Below are 21,515 nucleotides of genomic sequence, written 5' to 3' on the forward strand. Positions count from 1 at the left end.
GCCTGTGGTCTGCATTGCGCTCGCGCTTGGCCCTGCCGGGCCCGCCGGGCCCTGTGGGGTTCTGGCAGCAGCGGGACGGGGGGCGAGGCCAGCTCTGCTCAAACAAAAGGGTCCCCAGGCAGTTCCCCCTCCCCGCACCCGCTATTGTGGAGGCTTTTGAAGCGCAGAGAATGGAGCAGGTTCCAGCGCTTGCTGGGGACCCACGTGCAAGCGCGGCTGCCTCCCCCCGTCAGACCCCGCTGGTCCTCCATCGGCCATGCGCCTCCTCTGGACTGCGGCGGCCCGGCCGCTGGGTGCTCCCAGGCGAGCGGCACGGCTGGTGGCACTGCCGGCACCCACGACTCCTGCCTGGGGCTGCGCCTGGGCTCCTGGCCTGCTGCGGCTGCTGCGGGAGTGCGTCTACCTCCTGCTCTGACAGCTGGTGCATCCGCGAGCTGCTGGACTAGGAAATGCCCCCCCTCGATGCCTCAGGACCCCCGGCACCCCCTGCCTGCCCCTGTGCGATGGGTGAGTGCCCTGCCCTCAGCTGCCGGCTCAGCACGGTGCTGTGGGCCCCACTGCCGTGCTCCCAGGGGTGACAAGGGCAGGGCATGGTGCTTGGGGGGTGACAGGGCCCGGCCAGGGTGCCTGAGTGGTGATGGGGGCCCCACTGCCGTGCTTCTGGGGTGGTGCCAAGGGCCCAGATGGTGTTTGGGGAGGTGATCGGGGCTGAAACCGTGGTGCTCCTGGGGGTGCCAAGGGCCCAGCCATGGTGCTTGGGGGGGTGATGGGGGCCCCACTGCAGTGCTCCAGGGGGTGACAGGGGCCCAGCCACGGTGTTTGAGGGGTGTGACGGGGTGACCTGGCCATGGTGCTCTTGCGGGGTGATGGGCTCGGCTGTGATGCTGCTGGGGGTGATGGGGGTGCAGCTGTGGTGCTGGTAAGGGGGCGTCCTCACCCACTGTGCCTCTCTCCCCTCCCCAGGACTGCTTGTTGCCCCAAGCTGATGGAGCTGATGGACCCCCAAAGCTGGGAACCCCGCTCCAGCCTGCGCTCCCCCCAGTCACAGAGACCCCAATAAACCTGAGCAGCGCCTGACCAGCTGCATGTTTTTGGGGAGGGCTCTGAGAGCGTGTGCCCCGCACCCCACCCCCCAACCCTCACCCTGGGTAGGACCCAGGCACCCCAACCCACACGTCGCCTCTGCCTGGGGCCAAGGGGCAGGAGCGGGGGGGCTGTGGCTCTGCCTGCCCCTCCTGCCTGTCCCTCTGCCGGGTTTATCCCTGCCTGTGACTCAGCCCCTTGTTTAAAGAGCGTCTCCGCTTGTCCCCGCTCCAGGCTGTTTCCTGCCCCAGCCTTGCGCGCCCGGCTGGCCCCGGCGCTGCCAAGAGCCAGCGGGAAGCAGCCAGAGCAAAATGTCCCCAAAGGGCCCAACCTGGCCAGAGCTGCGGCAAAGGTCATGGCCACCCAGACGTGTTGTGGGGCACCGGGGCTCCGCCATGGGGATGGCTGTGGGTCTCCCGCCAGGTCTCCCGGTGCCGGTGGCTGGCCCCGGTGTGGGGGCTGCCCGCAGCCCTGTCCCTGGCGCGGGGGAAGCTCCGTTCTCCCCAGCCTCGCCGCAGCCCTGGCGCCAGCCCGGCCTTCCTTATCTCGCCGGGAAGTCGGGAGCAGGAAGCCCGGCCCGGCGTGGGATAAGGGTCCCGTTTACATTAGCCGCTTTGTTGTGGAGCTGGCTCCCACCCTTGCCCAGCACCCATGGGGCAGGGGACCCTGACTCTGGCCGCAGGGAAGTGGCTGGGACCCCCGCCGCAGGTGCCGTGGGGGGCTGGGGTGGTCCTTGCAACCCCCGTGTGGACATGGACATGGGCAGGGGTGGGGTCTGCCAAGAGGGTGCTGTGCCGTGCACCCCACTGTTCCCCCTTGCCCACGGGGCCAGCCCGGCTGTGGCAGCCCTGGCAGGATGGTGCTGGGCATCCCCACTCGCCGCAGCCCACCCGTCTGGCCTGACGCCTGCTCTGCTGCTGCTGCATCCTGGCCCCGGGGCTGGCCAGGACAGGGCGAATCAATGAATTCCCCAAACGGGGAGGTCCGGGGGAGGGAAGAGTGTCCCGGCACAGGAAAAGCTCCTGGCAGCCCTGCGTTGCGGGCAGAGCGGTGCCGGCTGCCCCAAGAGCGCAGCCCCATGCGCAGCCCCGGCTCCTCGCACCCAGCTCCACCACCTGCCGTGAGTGAGACCCCCTTCCCTGGGGACCCCTGGCCCAGCCCCGCGCCAGGTGGGGCGGCAGGAGGGGTGGGTAGGCGCTGCAGTAGGGGTGCATGGTCCCCTGCCGTTGCCGTTATGGCACAGGCGGGTTCCCCTGCACTGGAGGTTGGTTTTGGGGTTACGTCCCCATGTCACCCTGGGGTCACCCTGGGAGCGTCACCGTGTTCTGGCGTGTCTGTGGGGGAGAGGCAGCTGCGGGCAGCAGTAAACCCGGGCAGGGCAGCCTTGCCAGGGCCCCAGCAGTGCAGGGGGCTGCACCAGGGACCCCCGTGGCCGTTGGAGGGTGACGTCTGTCCCCATCCCGCAGGTGGTCCCCACTGCCCCATGTTCCGTTCGCGCCGTGCCGGGCTGGTGAGGCGGCTGTGGCGGCAGCGTTGCGTGGTGGCCGGCCCCGAGGATGGCCCCGGTGCCCTCAAACCGGCGGCACATGCCCTCTTCAAGAAGCTGAAGGACGAGGAGCTGGAGCTGCTGGTGCAGGCGGTGGAGAGCCGGGGTGCCTGGGAGTCCGGCTGCGTCTGGGCACCGCGGGGGGAACCGCGGGGGACCAAGCAGGCGCTGCCCCCCCAGGTCCTGCTCTGCCGCCTCTACCGCTGGCCTGACCTCCGGCAGCCCTACGAGCTCAAGCACCTCTGCTACTGCGCGGGGGGCCGGGGGGGCTGCGGGGACGCAGCCGTGCTTTGCTGCAACCCCCACCACTTCAGCCGCCTGGCTGCACCCGGTGAGTGCCGGGGGCTCCACTAGAGCCCACCCGAGCCCACGCGGCCTCTGGTTCCCAGGGCCAGCTCAAGGCTCCGGGATGCTCCGGAGGGGGATGCGCATCCCAGCCCCTCAGCCCCTTCTCTCCCCCACCCCAGAGACACCACCACCCCCCTACTCGAAGGTGTCCTGCGGTCCCTCCTGGCCAGATGAACCCCAGCACCCTGGCACCCAGCTCCTGGAGTTCAGCTACAACGGTGGGGACCGGCATGGTAAGAGGGTCCTGCCATACTGGGGGGGCTGCTCGAGCTCCCCCTCACCCAGCAGGCAGGGATGGGGCAGGGCTGACCCCCCCGGGCAGCTCTGCCCCCACCCCACTACTGGCTGGGGCAGAGGTGTGGGTCACAGAGCCTGAAAACTGGGGAGCAGAGCTGGTGGGGGTAATGGCTCCGGTGTGGGATGAGAGGTTCGGGGGGGTGGGGGGCGAGCAGCCTGGGCCCAGTCCCCCCCCACTGTGGCTCCTGTTATTTTTGGCGGCGCCAGGCTCCCCGCCGGAGGAAGCGCTGCCCACGGGGACACACACAATGTGCCTTGACGCACACAGCTGTGGCTCCAGCCTGGCTGCTGGCCACCAGGGCCCCACCTTCCCCGTGCCCGGGGACCCCCCTCACCGTGTCCCCAGGGACGGGGGGCTGGGGACAGCCTGGCCCTCCGTGCCAGCACACAGTGGCTCTGGTGACTCACGCCCCATGCCAGAGCCTGTGCTGGCACATCCCGGCACACCGTGTCCGTCTGTCCACCGGGCTGGCTCCTGCAGGAACTGGGGGAGGGGGGGGCATGGACCCCCCTGTGCCCACTCCCTGCCCATCACCCCTCCCCTTGGGCTCTCCAGCTGCGTGGTTTGGCCGTGCCCGCGTGGCAGCCGGTGGCTCTGCTCTCCCCCAGCAGACACCAGCCTTTCACGGAACACCATTAAGGACGGCTACTGGTGCAAACTGGCTTACTGGGAGCACCGGACACGCGTGGGCCGCCTCTACGCTGTGCACGAGGCCTCAGTGAACGTCTTCTGCGAGCTGCCGCGGGGCAGCGGGTTCTGCCTGGGCCAGCTGCCGGCTGCCCACCGTAGCCGTGCCGTGCGGCGGGCGCGCGGCAAGATCGGCCGGGGGCTGCTGCTGAGCCAGGAGCCAGGCGGCGTGTGGGCGTACAACCGCAGTGAGCACCCCATCTTTGTCAGCTCGCCCACCCTGGGGGTCCTGGGCGCCGGTGGGCTCGCTGTCCTCAAGGTGCTGCCTGGCTACTCGGCGAAGGTGTTTGACTACGAGCAGGTGGGGGGTGCGGGGGGCTGGCGGCTGCCCGGGGAGGGTCCCTGTGACCCCCACAGTATCCGCATCAGCTTTGCCAAGGGCTGGGGGCCCTGCTACTCCCGGCAGTTCATCACCTCCTGCCCGTGCTGGCTGGAGGTGCTGCTCAACCAGCCGCGCTGAGGGGCTGGGAGGGGGGGTGCCAGGGAGACCCCCAAAGCAGGTGGAAGGGGGGGACATGAGCCAGGGGGCCCCTCCACCGCCCCCAGCCTCTCTCTGCCAGGGCTGTGCTGCAGTGGGGCTGTTCTGGCCCAGGAGACCCTTACTGGGACCCTCTGCCCCAGCCCCGGGGGGGTCCAGTGCCCCCTCCTCCCCCATGCCCTGCTCACCGCCCTGCCAGCACCCGCCACCAGGCCTTTTGCTGACACAGGGCACTATTTAATCTTTTTATTATTTTTTATTATTTTAATGGTTAAATTTATTTTAATTTATTTAATTTTTGTAAAAAAAGCAGAGCACGATGCAGCAGCCGCCCGGCACCATGGGTGGGGGGCCAGGCCCGGCCCCCGGGGGGGCAGCCAGGGCAGGGCTGGGGGCCGCAGGAGGGGAGGGCAGTGGGTGTATGGCCCCAGAGCCGGGGCGGGGGGCTGTGGGCCTGGGGGTCATGGCAGGCATGGGGGGAACAGGAGGGAGCAGGCACAGCTGGAGGTGTGAGGCCAGTGAGCACAGCTGGAAAATGGGGCAGGTTAGAACAGCTGTACAAGTGTGGGGCAGGTGAGCACAGCTGGATGGGTGTGGGGCTGGTAGAGCACAGCTGGATGGGCAAGTGTGGGGCCGGTGAGCACAGCTGGATGGATAGGTGTGGGGCCAGTGAGCACAGCTGGATGGATAGGTGTGGTGCTAGTGAGCACAGCTGGATGGATAGGTGTGGTGCTAGTGAGCACAGCTGGATAGATGTGGGGCCAGTGAGCACAGCTGGATGGATAGGTGTGGTGCTGGTGAGCACAGCTGGATGGATGGGTGTGGAGCAGGTGAGCACAGCTGGATAGTTGTGGTGCATGTGACTACAGCTGGATGGATAGGTGTGGGGCCGGTGAGCACATCTGGATGGATGAGTGTGGGGCTGGTGAGCACAGCTGGATAGATATGGGGCAGGTGAGCACAGCTGGATAGATGTGGGACTGGTGGGCACAGCTGGATAGATGTGGGACTGGTGGGCACAGCCGGATGGATAGGTGTGGGGCTGGTGAGCACAGCTGGATGGGTTTGGAGCTGGTAGAACACAGCTGGATGGACAGGTGTGGGGCCAGTGAGCACAGCTGGATGGATGGGTGTGGGGTCGGTGAGTACAGCTGGATGATTAGATGTGGGGCCGGTGAGCACAACTGGAGGGATAGGTGTTGGGCTGGTGAGGACAGCTGGATGGGTGGGTGTGGGGCGGGTGCTGGGGACAGGGCAGGGTCCCCAGCGGTGGGTCCTGCGTCCGGGCACCCGCCGGGCAAGCGCAGCCTCGGGGGTCCCGGGGTGCCCGGGCCGCGACGGCTGTTTCTAACCCCAATAAAGGTGCCACCGGCACAAAGACCCTCCCCGTGTCCCCACGCGTGTCGCTCCCGCGCGGGCGGCGCGCCGGTGGCCGCGGGCTGGGCTCGGGGACCGGCAGTGCCCTCTGCAGGCGGCCGCGGCCGGGCCGCGATGACCGCCCGGTCCTTCCTGCCACGCCGCCGGCCCGGCTGAGACGGGCCTGGCGGCTCCGCGGCCCCCCCGGCCCCCCCGGCCCCGGCCCCGCCGCGTCCCCGCGGGCAGCAGGTGAGTGCGGGCCTCGCCGTCGGGGCCGCCCCGGGGCGGCGGGCGGGCGGGCGGCACCGGAGCGCAGCGCCGGGCACCGAGGGCTCCGGTACCGGCACTGGCTCAGCGCTGCGGGGAGCGGCGGCGCGTGGTGGCGGGCGGGGGCCCGGGGGGCAGCGGCGGGGCCGGAGGGCGGCGCGACCGGGGATTTTCTGCGATCTCCCCCTCCCCGGTCCCCGCGGGAGCCCCGAGCCCCGCGGTCGGTGCCTGGGCGGGGGGAGGCGGGGGGGGAGGGGGTGCAGGTGCGCCGACGGCCGGACGGGGGCCGGGGGGGGGCTGCGGGCACCGGAGTCCCGGCGCCCGCCGAGGAAGGCGCGGGCTGGGCACGGTGCCGCGGCAGGTGCGCGGTACCGGGAGCCGGCGGCGGGGCTGGGGGGGGGGCTGGTGGGCCCGGCGCTGGAGCGGTGCCCCCCGGCGCGGTCCCCCCCGCCCGGCTGACATAACGTCTGCGCGGGGCCGTGTTTGCCTTGGCAGCCCGCGGCGGCGGCGGCGGCTCCTCACACTTTCCGCCAGCGCCGGGCAGCGGCCGGGCTCTGAGTCAGGAGCCGGGGGGGCCGGGGTGAGGCGAGGTGAGCCCCGGGGCCGCCCCGCCGCTGCCTCCCGGGGCCGGCGGCAGCCAAACAGGTTGCGCGGGGTCCCCGCCCCGGCACCTGCGGCGGGGCCGCTCCCGGGGGGGCCGCGCCGCGCCCTGCCCCAGCACCGCCGGCAGCGGGGGGGCCGCGTCCCCGGCCCCGGCGCTGCACCCCCGCCCTGCCCGCGACTCCATTCCCCCCGCCGGTGCCTGCTTCCCCGGCCCCGGTTCTCCATCCCTGCACGTGCCCGGTTCTCTATCCCCGCCTGTACCCGGTACTCCACCCCCCCCCACCGGTGCCCGCTTCCCCGGCCCCGGTTCTCCGCCTCTGCCCGTGCCCGGGACTCTATGCCCCTCCCTCCGCCGGTGCCCGCTTCCCCGGGCCCGGTTCTCTATCCCCGCCCGTGCCCGGGAGGGACTCCATCCTCCCCGCCGGTGCCCGCTTCCCCGGCCCCGGTTCTCCATCCCTGCCCGTACCCGGGACTCTTTTCCCCCCCGCCGGTGCCCGGTTCTCCACCCCCCGCCCCCACGGCCGACTCCCCGTGCCCGGTTCCCCGCCCCGTGCCCGCGGGCGGAGCGGGGCGGGCCGGCCCCGGGGCTCGGCGGCCGCAGCGGGCGGGGCGCGCTCGGCGCCTGGCACCGGGCGAGGCGCCGGCGGGGCCGTACCGGGTTCCACCCCCCCACTCCCCACCCGCCCACTCCCACCCCCCCAGCCACGGGGTCGGTCCCAGCGCGGCGCCGTTAATCGCTGCTGTCCCGCGCCTCTGACTCAGCTCTTCCCGGGCCCCCCCCCCCCAGTGCACTCCGGTCCCGGGGGGGCCCGCTCGGCCCCCGCCCTCCCGGGGGGGGTGTGGGTGTGTGGTGGGCTGATGGGCGGGCCCCCCCACCAATAGGAGGCCGGACCGCCGGCGCGCTGCCCAATGAGCGGGGCGGGGGCGGGCGCTTCCTGGAGCCCCGGCGGCGGCGGCGGCGGCGGCGGCGGCGGCAGCGGGGGGGGGCGGGCGGGGCGCGGCGGCGGCAGGTGAAGGCGGAGGCGGGGCCGCGGCCCCGGGACCGGCCCGTGGCTCGGGCGGGGCGCGCAGGTGAGCGGCGGCGGGTGGGAGCGGACGGACCCACCGACGGGGTCTGCACGGAGGTACCGACCGACCGGTAACGGGACCGGGACCGGTACCGGTACGGCGACCGTTTTGGCAGCCCGGTTGCGGTGAGTCGCGGGGATCCGGGATGCTACCGGCTACCGGCGGCGGGCGGGTGCGCCGAGGTGCTCCGCGCCCGGACCGTGCCTGCCCGCCGCTGCTCCACGCTGGGGCCGGTGGACGTGTCGCCTGCGGGGCGGAGGGGGCCACGCGGGGGCCGTTCCCGGCTCCTCCGCACGGGGCTGCGGGAAACGGGGGACACCGGCAGGTCCCCGCCGCCTCCCGGGTTGGCTGCCAAGGCTCTGGCCGGGGTCCACTTGTGGTGCCACCATCCAGCCGGGGTCCCCCCACGCTCACCGGGGTGCTGCCGCCGTCCCACCGCCCTTCCCGGCCCGCTGAGCGGCTCGGCCGCATCCCCGGCTGCACTGGGCATGGCACCGTCACGGCGGGGTGACAGCTCGGGATCCCCCATGGCGCCAACGCCGGTACCGGCAGGTGGGTGTCCCCGTGTCCCGGCACGCTGCAGCACACCAGTGACCCTCTGGGCCTGGCACGCTGGCGGCGGGTGTTTCACTGCTGGCTGCTGGCAAGGGTCCACACCGGGGTGCCCACCGGGCCCGGTGGCTCGGTAGCACCCGCCGAGCGCTGGTGGACTCTGTCCCAGTGCACCCAGCCCTGCTGTACCTGTCCCCCCCTGGCTGGCTGCCCCCAGCCGGCTGTTTGCCCGGGGTGGGGTGCGGTATTTACCCTCCCGCCACAGCCCGTGCCGGAGGGAGTCACCGTCTTGGGCCGCGGCCGCCCTTGACCCGGAGCTGCTTTTACCGGGCGAGGGGGACGTGGTGCTGGGTTTGGCGCGGGGTGAGTGTGGCCGTGCCTCTGTTTCCCCGGCTGCGAGGGGTCCCGCGGTGCTGGGGTCCCCCGGCTCCGGTGCTTGGCACGCAGCAGCTGCCGGCGACTCGAGGCCGCGGCGGTGATGCCAGTGCCGGGTGTGGAGGGAGGGGCTGGGCTCAGGAACTTGGAGTTGAGTGTGTGGAGAAGGGGAAGCTGTGGGCAGGGGAGGGTGTGGGGCGGCGGGGCTGGCTGCGGGCTGCTTGGGGCTGGGGTGCCTTTGCTGGCGACTGGAGTGCGGAGTGGTGAAACCCCTGGGTGTGGGGAGGTGACAGATGGGGGGTGGTGGGGGGTGGGGGGTGTGTGACACGGGTGGACATCGGTGTTGGGTGCTGGGGACCTCCTGAGACCACCCGCCGGGGCCCGGGCTGGGCAGCCCCCCCTCACTGGCGGCACCACGGTGCTGAGCCCGAGGCCGCGGCGGTGCGGCTCTGCCAGCTGGTGCCGTGCACCCTCGGTGCACACGTGGCACGAGCACGACAGGCCTGAGCGCGGCAGGGGCAGGCGGCGGGTGCAGCAGGGGGTGTGGGGGCCAGCACAGCCCCCCGACCCTCGAGGGGTGGCTGCTGCCCCACGCGCGGAGCAGGAACTTCTCCTTCGGGGCGGGCGGTGGATGATGAAACCACGGAGAAATCTCTCCTGGCAGCGCGCGGGCTGCTGGCGGGAGCCCCCGGGAGCCCACGCTCCCCCTGCGCCGCCGCTGCCGCCTTCCCATGGTAACCCCACCACCGAGCTGGGGGGTCAGGGCGGGGGAGGCTGCCCTGGCTGGGGGGACTGGCGCCTGCCGAGTCCCCCCAGCAGCGCTGGCGTCCCCGACATGCCCCAGGAGCTGCATGTCCACACCCCAGCGAGCCCCGGGGCGGCTGGAGGACCCGGCCAGGGGCTGGGCTGAGACCCGTCAAACTCGCTTCGTGCCAGGGAGGTGACGCTTGGGTGGCCGCGCAGGCAGCTGGGGAGGTGGCCGTGGCTGGGGCTGCTGCGGTGGCCGGTGTGACCTTCACCGTACTCAGTGCCCGGCCGCTCTCCCGGCCCAGCGATGGGTGGCCGGTTGGCGCAGATGCCGGTGCGGTGGGAGCCGCGGGGCCTGGGTGCCCCGTGCCCCCCGAGCCAGTAGCGTGACTCGGCGGGGCTGTGGGCGGGCGGGGGGGACCGAGCCGTGGCGAGGGAAAATGAAAGCAGGTGATGCGGAAGGAGAAGTAGGTCAGGCGAGCGCTGGCCTCTCCCGGCAGCCTTGGCTGCGCTGCATGCTCCGCTTTGCCCCGGCTGTCCCCACCGTGTCCCTGGGCCCCATGGGCAGCGGCTGGAGGGGCGGTGAGTAGGGGGTCCTGCTGCCAGGCGCGGGGTCCTGGGCAGGGTGGGGGCCAGCGCTGCTGCCCTGGACACTGATGGGGTGGGGAGTGCGGCCAGGCTGGCTGGCACGCGGGGGGCACCGCTGCACCCTGGCAGTTTTGCTTCGGTTCCCCTCCCATGGGCATCCCCAGAGGCACGGGCCTGGGGGCCGCTGTGAGGATGGGCAGGGGGATGCTCCACTCTTGTCCCGCTGCGGGGCCAAGGAGGGGAAGGGAAGTGGATTCCTGCCCGGCTTGGGCAGTGCCGAGCCTGCCGGCACGGTGGGGACATCCCAGTGTGGCTTGGGACTGGGGACGGTTCTGGGACGGCCCCGTGTACCGTGGTGGGACTCCACGGCGGCTGCCCCTGGCTGTGCTCCGCCACGTGGGGCTGGCGGGGGTCTCGCTGGCAGCACTGCGTGGGCCGGTGAGGCTGCGGCGGGCACAGCCGCGCAGGCAGTGCTCTGTGGGCTTGGGGGGGATTAGAGCCGCCTGCCCCCCCCCTTCCCTCCCCTGGGATCAGCCGTGGGCAGCGGGGAGCTGGCAGCAGGCAGCTGCCGTGGGGGCGGAAGCCAGGCTATTTCGGGGGGTGTGGAGGGGGGGCCGTGGGCTGGCACTGTCCTTGCCAGGTGACCCCAGTGGGACCAGCACCGCCCTGCTGCCGGGATGGAGCGTCGTTGGGGCCTGTCCTGTGCCGCCTGGCAGTGCTCAGTTCCCGAGGTGCTCTGAAGACAGGGACCCCGTGTCAGGGAGGGATGCACCAGCCTGGGGGGCTGCTCAGGGCCGTGTGGCAGCGGTGGGACCCAGGGGGTCTGGCTGCCCTCCAAGGGGCTCCTGTGACTGTGCCACAGGGCAAGCAGCACCGGAGCTGGCTCGCCCTGGGGCTGGCAAGCGGGACCAGCCGTGGGCAAGCCTGGCTGGCCCAGGCTGAGGGCTGGCAGAGCCTCGCCCTGCTGCCATGGGTACCCCCGTGCCTGGCACCAGGGTGCCCGTGGGCAGCTGAGTCTCGCTCCATCCCGGTGGGGTCCTGGCCACACTGGGCACGCAAGCCGGGACGCGGCGGGATGCCCAGCTCTGCTGTGGCCCTCGGCACCGGCAGGGGTGGCCTGGGCACTGGGTGGGCTCAGAGCCCACCGCGCAGCGGCTGCCTTGACCACAGCCCAGTCCCCCCCGGCTGCTGGGGAATCTGTGAGTGGGTTTTGCCCCATGCCGGGGGGTGATCAAAGGTGGGGTTTGCTGTTGACCATTTCCTTCCTGTTCCCCCCTCCTTGAGCTCCATTTCGGCAACCCCTTCCTTCCTTCCTTCCTTCCTACCCTCCTTCCCTCTGCCTGCATGTGGCCCCGCTCCCCAGGCCGCCCTGGCAGGGAGCAGCTGAGGACAGCCGGTGTCCGGCCTCACGTGGCCTCTCCCCAGTGCTGGGGATGGTGATGCTTGGAGCGGGGAGCCCAGGGGTGACCCACAGAAGCCACACGCCATTGGCCACATCCATAGTGGCCACCCATAGGTGAGCAGGTGGCTGTGGGACCTCTCCTGTCCTGGCATGTTGTGGTCCCCCGTACTGGGATGTGGTGCGGGAGGTAGGGCTGCCCATGGCTGGGGTGCCCATCCTGCTGTCAGGAGAGGGGGGTGGCACCACATGGGAGATGCTGCTGGAACCTGTCCCAGCTGCATGCGGGACGGGGCTGCGGCCCATCACTGGTGCCACTGGTCAGGGTGTCACTGGCCAAGGCCAGGACGGAGCGTGGAGGAGGATGGATGAAGGTCAGCCCATCCATCACCTGGTCCCCCCTGATTGGGCACCCTTGGTGCCCCCCAGCCGGGGTGAGCAGCAGTTTGTGGCCAGCGCATGGGCAGTTGCGACACCCCCAGGGTGGGGGGGATGTCATGACTCACCCCAGCGGGGCCTGGCCACCAGCGGGAACCCTGAGTCAGGGCTGCGTGCCCATGCCATGCCCCTCCCTGCCCGCCTCGCCCACCTTATCTCCCGCCCTTAGCACCTGGCACACCTGGGCCAGGGGGGGCTGGCGCCGTTTCCCTCCTTTATGGGGAGCAAAGGGCAGGCAAAGGGTTGGCAAGCTGGTGCCGCGTCCCTCCCACCCTCCTGGGGACGCTGGCCTGGGTCTGTGCCCCCCACTGGGGTGGCCGGCCAGCCCGGCGCGTGGTGGCAGCGTGGTGGACAAGGCTGCCGGCACCACCGCTGCCTCCCAGCCACATGCTGCCGGCGCTCCAGCCCTCGGGCTGACCCATGGTGGCACGGCCAGCCTCTGCCCAGCACGCGGTCCCTGGTGATGGGGGAGGCGGGATGCCGTGCCAGGGCATCCTGGCCTGCGTGGGCACGATGCTGGCGCAGCCACTGCCCCCCTGCCCGCCTGCTGTCCCTGCTGCCGGCCCGTTTGCTCGGGCTCTTGCACAACCCGCTCTTTCCGCCAACGTTGCTGGGGCCAGAGGCCCCCTCCCTGCCCGGCTGGCGGCCGGGCTGGCACAGGGCTCTTCCCCTTTCTGCCCGGCCTTGTGCTGCTGGCAGCGCTGGCACGGCTGCCCAGAGCCCTGCCGGGGCCGTGCCAGGGCACTGCGGTGGGGCTGCCCCCCGGCCGGGCTGGTGTGGGCGGCCGGGGCGGATGCTGGGTGCCGGGTGGGGTGTGGGGAGCACTCCCCGGGCTGTTAATTGCTGTTTAGCTGGGGATGCAGAGGGTGTAATTACTGGGGGGGGATTGCGCGAACCTGCAGCTGGCCCCAGGGGGCTGGGGGGGGGTGGGGGGAGTGTGGGTGCCCCGGCGAGCGGAGGGGACTAGGTTCAGCAGGGGCCACCCCTGAGCCCCCTCCCTGGGTCACGGCTGTCCACATCCCCCGTGGGACCTCGGGGACGGCGGAGCGGGACGTGCGTCTGCAGGTTTGGGGGGCGGCTCCAGGGCTGTCCAGGCAGGCCATGGCACGCCGCACCGAGCCCAGCCCTGCGGTGGCAGCCCCGCTCCCGCCAGGCGCAGGCGCCCTCCCGGCTCAGCCGGGCCGGCCACGGCCAGCAGTGAGCACCCGGCACCCAGCGCCCTGCCTTGGGGCGGCGGGAGCGCGAGAGCCTGTCCGACGCCTCGGTGCAGGGGGCCGGGGCATGCGGCGGGGAGGCGATGCTGGTGGCGGGGAGGGGATGCCCGCGGCATGGGGTGCCTGTCCTACCGGCACTGGGAATTTCCTCCGGCGGGAGGGGGCCGGGGGATGCCCCCTGCCCGGTTCTGGGTTGGCACCCCGCGGCATGGCGCTGGCCGTGAAGGGTTAATGCCGTGTGTGTTCTGGGAAGCGGGGCTGGGAGGTGCGTGACCCGGGGTGTGGGCGTCGACTCCTTTTGAGGTGGGATCCTGCGCTCAAGTGCAGCGGGGAGCGGGGCCAAGTTCACACAGCACCCTGCCTTCCCCTCCCTGCCGCTCGCGGGCCGCCGACCCGGCCGCGGCGCAGCGCCGAGCCACGCCGGGACACACGCCAGGTGAGCCGAGCGCCCACCCCGCCGCCGCCAGCCGTCATGGCGGAGAAGGTGCCGGGGCAGTGGGGACCCGGCGCGGTGCTGCCGGGCACGGGGAGAGCCAGGCATGGCTGTTTTGGCACCGGCCGGGAGGCTGCCCGGGATGCTGGCATCGCCTGGGCCCTGCACCGCCCTCGCTGCCGGTGGGACGGGATGGGACGGGCAGTGAGGTTCGGGTCACCACGGCCTGGCAGAGTGAGACCCACACCCCACGGCGGTGGTGCCAGGCAGCCGGACGTGCCTCTGCCTGGCCCAGGCGCTGGGGAAGGTTTTGGCAGCGAGAGGGGCCATGATGGCGGCGGGAGGGGGCTGTGGTGCCAGTGTGGGGCTGGCGGGCAGGGGGCTGGCGCTGGGGGCTTGGCTGGGCCGGTGGCTGCTTGTCCCCGCTGCAGGTGCCAGGGTTGGCACTGGGGACGCCGCGGGTCCTGCAGCCACCTGCGCCGCCATGGCAGGGCCGCCTGCACCCAGCCTCCAGCCTGGCTATCGTGCGCGGTTGGCACCGGCAGCCACACCGGGCACCAGCACAGAGACCGACTTGGGCCACAGCACTCAGACCCCCTGGCTCAGTGCCCATGGCTGCCGTGCCCGCGAGGTGCTCAAGGCACCTGGGAACCGAGAGCTCTCCGGGTGGCACCACGGGTGCCAGGAGCCGGATGGTGGTGGGAGGCCAGGGTGGTGCCGCGGGGCTCGCTCCCTGGCACCGTGGGGCATGGGGGCTCTGTTTATCCTTTTCTCTCTTCAAACCATTTCCTTTCGTTTCTGCTCGCTGTTTCTTCTTCTTTCAAAGAGCGGGACCGCTTCCCCCAGCCGCCTCCCCTCCAGCACTGGGACCCCCAGCATGCCCGCAGCATGTGCCCACTTCAGCGCCACCAGCCTGGCTGGCCCCCAGCCCACCGCCTTCCCGCCAGGTGGGCAGAGAGGCTGCGCAGCCCCCCACCCCACAGCCATGCCACCCCCCCACACCATGGCACCCGGCGCTGGTACCGCCGCTGCTCCCCGCTGGCTTTGGGCTGGGTGATGGGGGCGTGGGTGATGGGGGGAGCTGGTGCATGGCTGCATACCTGGGTCCCCTTCCCAGCTCCCGAAGGGCGAGGGGCCCCGCGGGGCAAGGGGCCGGGGGCCACCAGGTCGATGATGGCTGGTGCTTCGCTCCCCTTCCTGGGTGACTCATTCTCCCCGGTGCGGCTGTGAAGTCCCTCGACAGCATTTGCAATTCTTGTGACCGAAAGCAGTAGCACCCTGCAGCAGCCTGGGGTGGGGGCCATGCTCCCCATGACCCCTGCCCCCCTTCCCCATGAGGGAGCAAGGGGGGGCACCCAGACACCCCCTTCTACCCCACATCTCCCACCATCGCCAAGCCAGGACCAGTGCCCGGCACAGGCTGGCACCATGCCCGCGTGCAGGGTGCCATCCTGCCTCGGTGGCACGGGACAGCCAGTCCCCACGCTGGGTGGGTGCTGTAGGGCCAGACACCCACCCTGCCACGTGCAGCCGTGCTGGAACGGCCAGACCCCGGGCCAGGGGCACTGGGGGGGAACCAGCTGGTGAATGGGGGCTGGCCGTGGCTGCACCAGGCGGCATGGGCTGGCGGCGGGATGTCAGGCTGACCTGGCCAGGCATTGTTCCCGCTGCTGCCCGCCCTGGCGCAGGAGCCGGCTCAGCGTGGGGAGCAACCCCCCCTTTCCCCAGCCCCGTGTGTCTGCCACAGCCGAAACGGGCCCGGCCGCAGGCATTGACGTAACCAAGAAAGCCCTGGTGCGACGGGGGTGTGGGCATCATCACCGGCCCCCTCCTCAGCCCATGCTCCCTGTGCCATCATCTCTGGTGCCAGCCACGGAACGTCGGGGGGCCGGGAGTGGCTCTGGTACCCTCACACCTTGTCCCCGTCCCCCCCCTCCCCGTTTCCTTATCGCCGCTCTGATCTCCTCGATGGCAGCACCCGCTCAGCATGTGACTTCGCTCCAGCAGGGAGGATGCGCGGGGGGGTGGGGGGGGGGTGGGGGGGTGTCGGAGAAGAAGCCGTAACGGGCGGTTTGGTGCGATGGAAAATCCCCCTCCTGCCGCCGCCTCGCCCCCGCCCTGCCCCGGCCCTGCGCCCTTGTCCACAGGCATCCGGCCCGGTGGCCGCTCACGGGGGTCCCGGCTCCCCCGCCAGCCTGAGCTGGGCCTCCGGTGAGTTCTGCGGCACCGGCAGTGCCAAGGCGGCTCCCGCCTGCACCGCACCACGGCGAGGCTGGTGGCCGTACCTGTTCCTTGAAGCCCCCTGCCACCCGCTGGGGTCTCAGTTGCCAGGCCCAGGCATCCCCGGGTGCTGGAGCCCCCCGACGGGCACATGCCAGCTGTGGGTGCCGGCCCCGGCCCCAGCAGCAGGAAGAGCGCTGGGTGTCTGGTGGGGCTGGGGGTGCCGTGGGGACGGGGCGGCCATCCCGCTGCTGCTGGCATTTAGCTGGGGGAGGCAGCGACGGACGATGCAGGTGCCACTCCGTGGCGGGACCACCGCCTGTGACAGCCCCGGGGGTCCGCAGGGCTCTGGGCTGCCCTCGGCAGGCGCCACGTCCCCATCATCCCCCTGCAGCGCAGGGCGCTCGACTCCCCTAATCCTGCCCCCGCTGCTAATCCTGCCTAATCCCACCGGGGGCTGTCGCTGCCTGTTGGCTCCCGGGGCCCTGATGGTTTAATCACCCCTAATCCGCTCGCCCCCGCCCCGGCGGGCACCGGGGACCCCGGCCAGCGGCGGGACGGGCTCCTGGCGAGGGGGCGGCCATGGGCACTTGGCATTGGCGCCAGCATCCCGGGCGGTCGGCACTGCCCGGCTCCCAGTTTCAGGGGCGGCTGCCGCCTGCCATGCCGGTCGGGCCTGCTCGGCAGCGGCTGGGGCGGCTCCGCAGCCGGTTGCTCCGGGGCCGTTCCCAGCCGTGCCGAGGCAGCCCCAGCTGGCGGCCGCCCAAGCGCAGGGAGCGGCCGGCGCGGGGATGGGCCCCTGTGCCGGGGGCCGCCGGCCGCGCCGCCCCTCCACGGGCAAGAGGGGGCACGTCCCCCGCGCCCGCCGACAGCACAGCGTGGCTTGGCACGGTCCGGCACGGCATGGCGGGGTTCAGTTCGGCTGGGCCTGGCATGGCTCAGCGCGGCCTGGTGCAGCTTGGTGATGTCCGGTGCCATATGCCACCGTGTGCCATGGCTTGGCATGGCTCAGCATGGCCTGGCGTGGCTTGGTGATAGCCAGTGCCATATGCCACCGTGTGCCATGGCTTGGCATGGCTCAGCATGGCCTGGTGCAGCTTGGTGATGTCCGGTGCCATATGCCACCATGTGCCATGGTTTGGAATGGCTCAGCGTGGCCTGGTGTGGCTTGGTGATAGCCAGTGCCATATGCCACCTTGCACCATGGCTTGGCATGGCTCAGTGTGCCCTGCTGTGACTTGGTGATGTCTGGTGCCATATGCCACCGTGCACCGTGGCTTGGCCCAGCTCGGCGTGGCATGGCACAGCTCTGGCAGCACCGCCAGCCTGGATGTGGCAGTGCCTGCCCCAGGGTGCAGGCAGGGCTGCAGCCACCAGACAGACCTCCCACCCCAGTGTCACCCAGCAGAGCACCAGTGTCACCCAGCAGCACCAGCCAGCTGGGGTGGCGTTACCTGTGGCTGGGCACGGGGTCGCAGCACCGTGGCTGCCACCTGTACCCTACCTGTGGGTTGGGAGGGTAGCGGGCTCCCTCTTCCCGCAGGCTCCATCGCCCGCCTGTGCCGGCTCCGTGGGGACGCGCGGGTCCCCGATGCAGCACCATGAGGACCGCAGGTGCCAGCGTCGGCAGCGCCGGGTTTAGAGCCGGGGCCAAGCCCTGCCAGCCGCAGCGTGGGAAAGGCCCGGCTCACGCAGGCAGGGCTTGGCTGGGCGAGGAGCGGCCCCAGGCTGGGGCAAAGCGGGAGGGAGGGGGCCAGGCCCCCACCGGGAGCGGGGGCAGGAACCGGCGGCGCGGGTGCTGATCCTAATCTGCGGTGGCAGGAAGCGTGGCCCCCGTTCCCAGCCTGGGCTCCGCGGGGCGGCCCCCGGCCCTCGGGGCCCTCTTCCCGGCACTCGCCCGCCCACCTGCACCCGCTGCCGGCGAGGCCCGCGTTCCCAGGACGGGGCTGCCGGGAGCCGGTGGGTGCACCCAGCGGTGCCGGGGGGCCAGGGGGTGGGTGGGCTGGTGCAGGAAGTGCGGTGCCTCGGCGCCGTTCAAAGGCGCCGCACTGAGATTTCCCCCTTTGCTGTGGTGGCGCGGGCGGCCAGGTGCCAGCGATGGAGGAAGCGCGGGGGGCTGTGGTGGGGGGCCTGCTGCCCGCCAACCTCACCGGGGGTGTGTGTATGTGTGTGTGTGGGGTGAGGGCAGCCCCCAGGCCCCCAGCCTGCTCCGGTTTGGTATCCCACCGAAACCCCTGTGCCACCGAGCCCCGTGCGATGAGGTTTTCCTCGCACCCTGGCTTGGCGGCGCGGCTGATGCTCCAGCCGCGGTGTTTAGTCCAGGCTTTGGGCTGGTTGCCATGCCAGTCGGCGAGCATCCCGTCCTTCCCGCAGGTGAGGATGATGGCCAGCCCAGAGGACGACCTCATCGGTATCCCCTTCCCCGAGCACAGCAGCGAGCTGCTGAGCTGCCTGAATGAGCAGCGGCAGCTGGGGCTGCTCTGCGATGTCACCATCAAGACGCAGGGCCTGGAGTATCGCACCCACCGCGCCGTCCTGGCCGCTTCCAGCCGCTACTTCAAGAAGCTTTTTGCTGGACCAGGACCGGGGCAGGAGGTCTGCGAGCTGGACTTTGTGGGGCCAGAGGCACTGGGCGCGCTGCTGGAGTTTGCCTACACGGCCACGCTCACCATCAGCAGTGCCAACATGGGCGAGGTGCTGCGCGCCGCCCGGCTGCTGGAGATCCCCTGCGTGATAGCCGCCTGCGTGGAGATCCTGCAGGGCAGCGGGCTGGAGGCACCCGGCCCCGATGACAGCGACTGCGAGCGTGCCCGCCGCTACCTGGAGGCTTTTGCTGCCCTCCCCGAGGGCGAAGCGCCCGCCCCGCCACCCCCCCGCCCCGCTGCCCGCCGCAGCAAGAAGACCCGCAAGTTTCTGCAAGCCCGTGGCGCCCGGCTCAACAACCACACCGAGGAGCCGCCCGCCGAGGCCGAAGCTTGCGGCAGCCCCCCGCCACCCCCCCAGCCGCCCTCGCCACCCCTGCCCGAGGGGCTGCCCCTGCCTTACGACAGCTTCGAGCTGCCCGAGGAAGAGGAGCTGCCCCCGCACCCCTTCCCCTTCCCCTACCAGCCCCCCCTGTCCCCCGAGGAGGCTGCCTCCGACGAGGACGCCATCGACCCTGATCTGATGGCGTACCTGAGCTCGCTGCACCACGAGTCGCTGGCGCCTGGGCTGGATACGCCCGACAAGCTGGTGCGCAAGCGCCGCTCGCAGATGCCCCAGGAGTGCCCCGTCTGCCACAAGGTCATCCACGGCGCCGGCAAGCTGCCCCGCCACATGCGCACGCACACAGGCGAGAAGCCCTTCGCCTGCCAGGTCTGCGGGGTCCGCTTCACACGGTGAGTGCAGCCCGGTGGGTACCCGACGGCATCCCCCCCTGCCCCTGGCACCTCCCCTGCTAGTGCCTGGCCGCTTCCCTGCCGTGGTGCAAGTGCAGGGCCAGGGGGGCTTCTGTGCCCCCCGTGAGTGCTGCCAGAGCGACCCGCCCTGCCTGCCAGCCGTGGTACCCAGCAGCATCCTGAGCTGCACCTCCCCTGCTGGTACTCAGCTGCATCCTGGCACGGTGCAACACCAGGATGCATTTCCCACCGCCGCTGGTGCCACAGCAGTCCCTGCACACCCCAACCAGGCAGCCGGGATCTGGTCCCCCACCTTGCCAGAACCCCAGCCCCCCTCCTCCTTGCAGAGCATCCCTACCACTGCACTGCCAGCACCATCCCGCTGCCTACTGCAGCCAGGTGGCTGCTTCCCTAGGGATGCCAGCTGCCCTGTGCCAACGTCTGCCTCTCCATTTGTGTCTGTGTGTCCCCAGGAATGACAAGCTGAAGATCCACATGCGTAAGCACACGGGGGAGCGGCCCTACTCCTGCCAGCACTGCAGCGCCCGCTTCCTGCACAGCTACGACCTGAAGAACCACATGCACCTGCACACGGGCGCGCGGCCCTACGAGTGCTACCTCTGCCACAAGGCCTTCGCCAAGGACGACCACCTCCAGCGGCACCTCAAGGGCCAGAACTGCCTAGAGGTGCGGACCCGCCGTCGACGCCGCGACGAGCCGCCGCCGCCGCCCACCGGCCCTCCTGGCCTTGACCTCTCCAATGGGCGGCTGGAGGGGCTGCGCCTCTCCATCGCCCGCTACTGGGGTCCGGGGCAGCCGGAGGAGGAGGAGGATGAGCCGGAGGGTGAGGAAGGGCCACAGCCGGACGGCACCGTGCCGGTGGAGACGGTGTAGGGCCACTGCCACGGCGAGTGCCGTGCCATGCTGAGCCGTGCCGTGCCCGCCCCGGGTTTCTGTTCCCGTTTTTCCCGTCACGGTTCATTCCCAGTTATGCAAAGGGGGAAACTCCCCCCTGGCCGATTTGCACAATGGGGTGGGGGGGTGTCCCCGCCGCCCCCCCACCGTGCCCAGGGCGCACCCCCCCCATCCGCCGTGCCCGGGTTTCCCCCCGCCGTACCCGGGCAGCGGAGCCCCGGCGAGGGGGCCGGGGGGGGGGGGGGGACCGGGGCTGGGGTGTGTGCGCCCCCCCCCCCCGAGTGGATGCCGCCCCCCAGCGGGGCCGGGACCGGGCGGTGGCACCCGCGGACCGAGGGCGCCCCTGGCCCCGAACAGGAGGGCGCGGGCGGGGCCAGCAGGGCGCCCCCCCCCCCGCCCCCCGGTGTGCGGGTGGAGGCGGGGGGGCCGCCGCCCTGCGCTGTGCATAGCTTGTGTCCCCCCCCCCCCCCCCCAGCCCTCCCCGTCCCGAGCAGCCCCTCCCCGGCGAGCCCCCCTCGCCCCTGCACTCCCGGCTGCTTTCTCTTGGTTGCACTATTCGGGTGAGCCCACCCGGGTGCGGGGCAGCCCCGGCCCCCACCCGATCCCATCCCCCCCAACCACCCCGGCCCTGTGGGACCCCCCTCCCCGGGGTGGCCGGGCCCCCGCGGTCACCCCTCTGCCCTTTGCACATGCCCCCCCCAGGGCGCAGCCCCCCCCCCTCCCCCCCGGGGGAGCAGGGGACCGGCACTATTTGCCTAAAATAAGAGTTTATCTATATTTAAAAAGATGATGTAATATATTCCCCCCCCGCCCCAGCCCCTCCGCTGCTGCCCGCCAGCGCTGCCCGGCCCCCGCGCATCTGTCCCTTGCCATGGGGTGCCGGGAGGGGTGATGGGGACGAGGGGCTCGGCTCCCGTCATGGCTTTAAAGTGCCTTATGGTGAACTTGAAACTTTTCGGCTACTTGAACCTCTCTGGTGTCAGGAACCAAACGAATAATCGGTGGGCGGCCGCCCCCCGCCCTGCCGGGTCGCCTCTGTCTGTCTGTCTGTCTGTTTGTGTTTGTTTTTTTAAACGAAGGCTGCTTGGTAATAAACGGAGAAGCAGGGACCCCCTCCGCGCCCGGCTGTCTGTCTGCCCTGCACCACCCCCCCCCGCCGGTGCTGCTCTGCTTGGGCCTGGGGCAGGGAGTGAGGCTGGGGGCGCCCCGGGGCTGGGGACATCAAGGTGCTGGGGACAGTGATATTGAGGGGCTGGGGGCACTGTGGCGCTTGGTATAGGGACATCAAGGGGGTGGGTGTAGCATGGGGATGGAGATGGGGGCACCACAGGGCAGGGGCTGGGGCCATCAAGGGGCTGGGGGCACTGTGGGGCTGGGGACAAGGATGTCGAGGGGCTGGGGACACCACGAGGCCAAGACCACCATGGGGTGCTGGATGCCAGCTCAGGCCACTGGGACGCTGGCACCTTGAGGACCCAGTTGCTTTAGTCCCCAGCCCCTCCACCCACCCACCCCCAGCTCCC

At 71.5% G+C, this 21,515-nt stretch overlaps 2 protein-coding genes across 10 annotated transcripts; both read left to right on the forward strand.

Moving 5' to 3' along the window:
• Window positions 1–1,676: 1,676 nt before the first annotated feature.
• Window positions 1,677–5,825, forward strand: LOC119140043 (mothers against decapentaplegic homolog 6-like). Of its 5 annotated transcripts, none has more exons than XR_005101531.1 (5): window positions 1,677–2,203; window positions 2,550–2,960; window positions 3,097–3,210; window positions 3,884–5,098; window positions 5,165–5,825. XR_005101531.1 is itself a non-coding variant. In XM_037371063.1 (4 exons), the coding sequence occupies exons 2-4, from the start codon at window positions 2,567–2,569 to the stop codon at window positions 4,420–4,422; spliced, it is 1,047 nt and encodes a 348-aa protein (XP_037226960.1). In that variant the 5' UTR covers window positions 1,677–2,203; window positions 2,550–2,566; the 3' UTR covers window positions 4,423–5,825. The 5 variants fall into 5 exon arrangements, 2 of the variants coding, with proteins under 2 accessions (XP_037226960.1, XP_037226961.1); XR_005101530.1 differs by having other exon boundaries at window positions 3,884–5,065; window positions 5,099–5,825; XR_005101532.1 differs by having other exon boundaries at window positions 3,884–5,065; window positions 5,538–5,825.
• A 1,818-nt stretch (window positions 5,826–7,643) lies between these two features.
• ZBTB7B (zinc finger and BTB domain containing 7B) lies at window positions 7,644–21,101 on the forward strand. 5 transcript variants are annotated; one of them, XM_037370953.1, is made up of 3 exons: window positions 7,644–7,737; window positions 18,074–19,077; window positions 19,551–21,101. In XM_037370953.1, exons 2-3 carry the CDS (start codon window positions 18,080–18,082, stop codon window positions 19,969–19,971), a joined length of 1,419 nt encoding a protein of 472 aa, XP_037226850.1. In that variant the 5' UTR covers window positions 7,644–7,737; window positions 18,074–18,079; the 3' UTR covers window positions 19,972–21,101. The 5 variants fall into 5 exon arrangements, with proteins under 5 accessions (XP_037226850.1, XP_037226848.1, XP_037226851.1 ...); XM_037370951.1 differs by lacking the exon at window positions 7,644–7,737 and adding an exon at window positions 7,746–7,859; XM_037370954.1 differs by lacking the exon at window positions 7,644–7,737 and adding an exon at window positions 7,873–8,286.
• The last annotated feature ends 414 nt before the right edge of the window (window positions 21,102–21,515 follow it).

The sequence above is a fragment of the Falco rusticolus genome, chromosome 19, assembly GCF_015220075.1.
Source record: "Falco rusticolus isolate bFalRus1 chromosome 19, bFalRus1.pri, whole genome shotgun sequence".
Taxonomy (NCBI): Eukaryota; Metazoa; Chordata; class Aves; order Falconiformes; family Falconidae; genus Falco; species Falco rusticolus.

Coding starts and splice junctions, on each gene's coding strand:
- LOC119140043 (XM_037371063.1), top strand. CDS start 2,567: ATGTTCCGTTCGCGCCGTGCCGGGCTGGTGAGGCGGCTGTGGCGGCAG. Junction 2,961..3,096: donor CAGCCGCCTGGCTGCACCCG/GTGAGTGCCGGG, acceptor CCCCCACCCCAG/AGACACCACCACCCCCCTAC. Junction 3,211..3,883: donor CAACGGTGGGGACCGGCATG/GTAAGAGGGTCC, acceptor GCTCTCCCCCAG/CAGACACCAGCCTTTCACGG.
- ZBTB7B (XM_037370949.1), top strand. CDS start 17,798: ATGGAGGAAGCGCGGGGGGCTGTGGTGGGGGGCCTGCTGCCCGCCAAC. Junction 19,078..19,550: donor TGCGGGGTCCGCTTCACACG/GTGAGTGCAGCC, acceptor GTGTGTCCCCAG/GAATGACAAGCTGAAGATCC.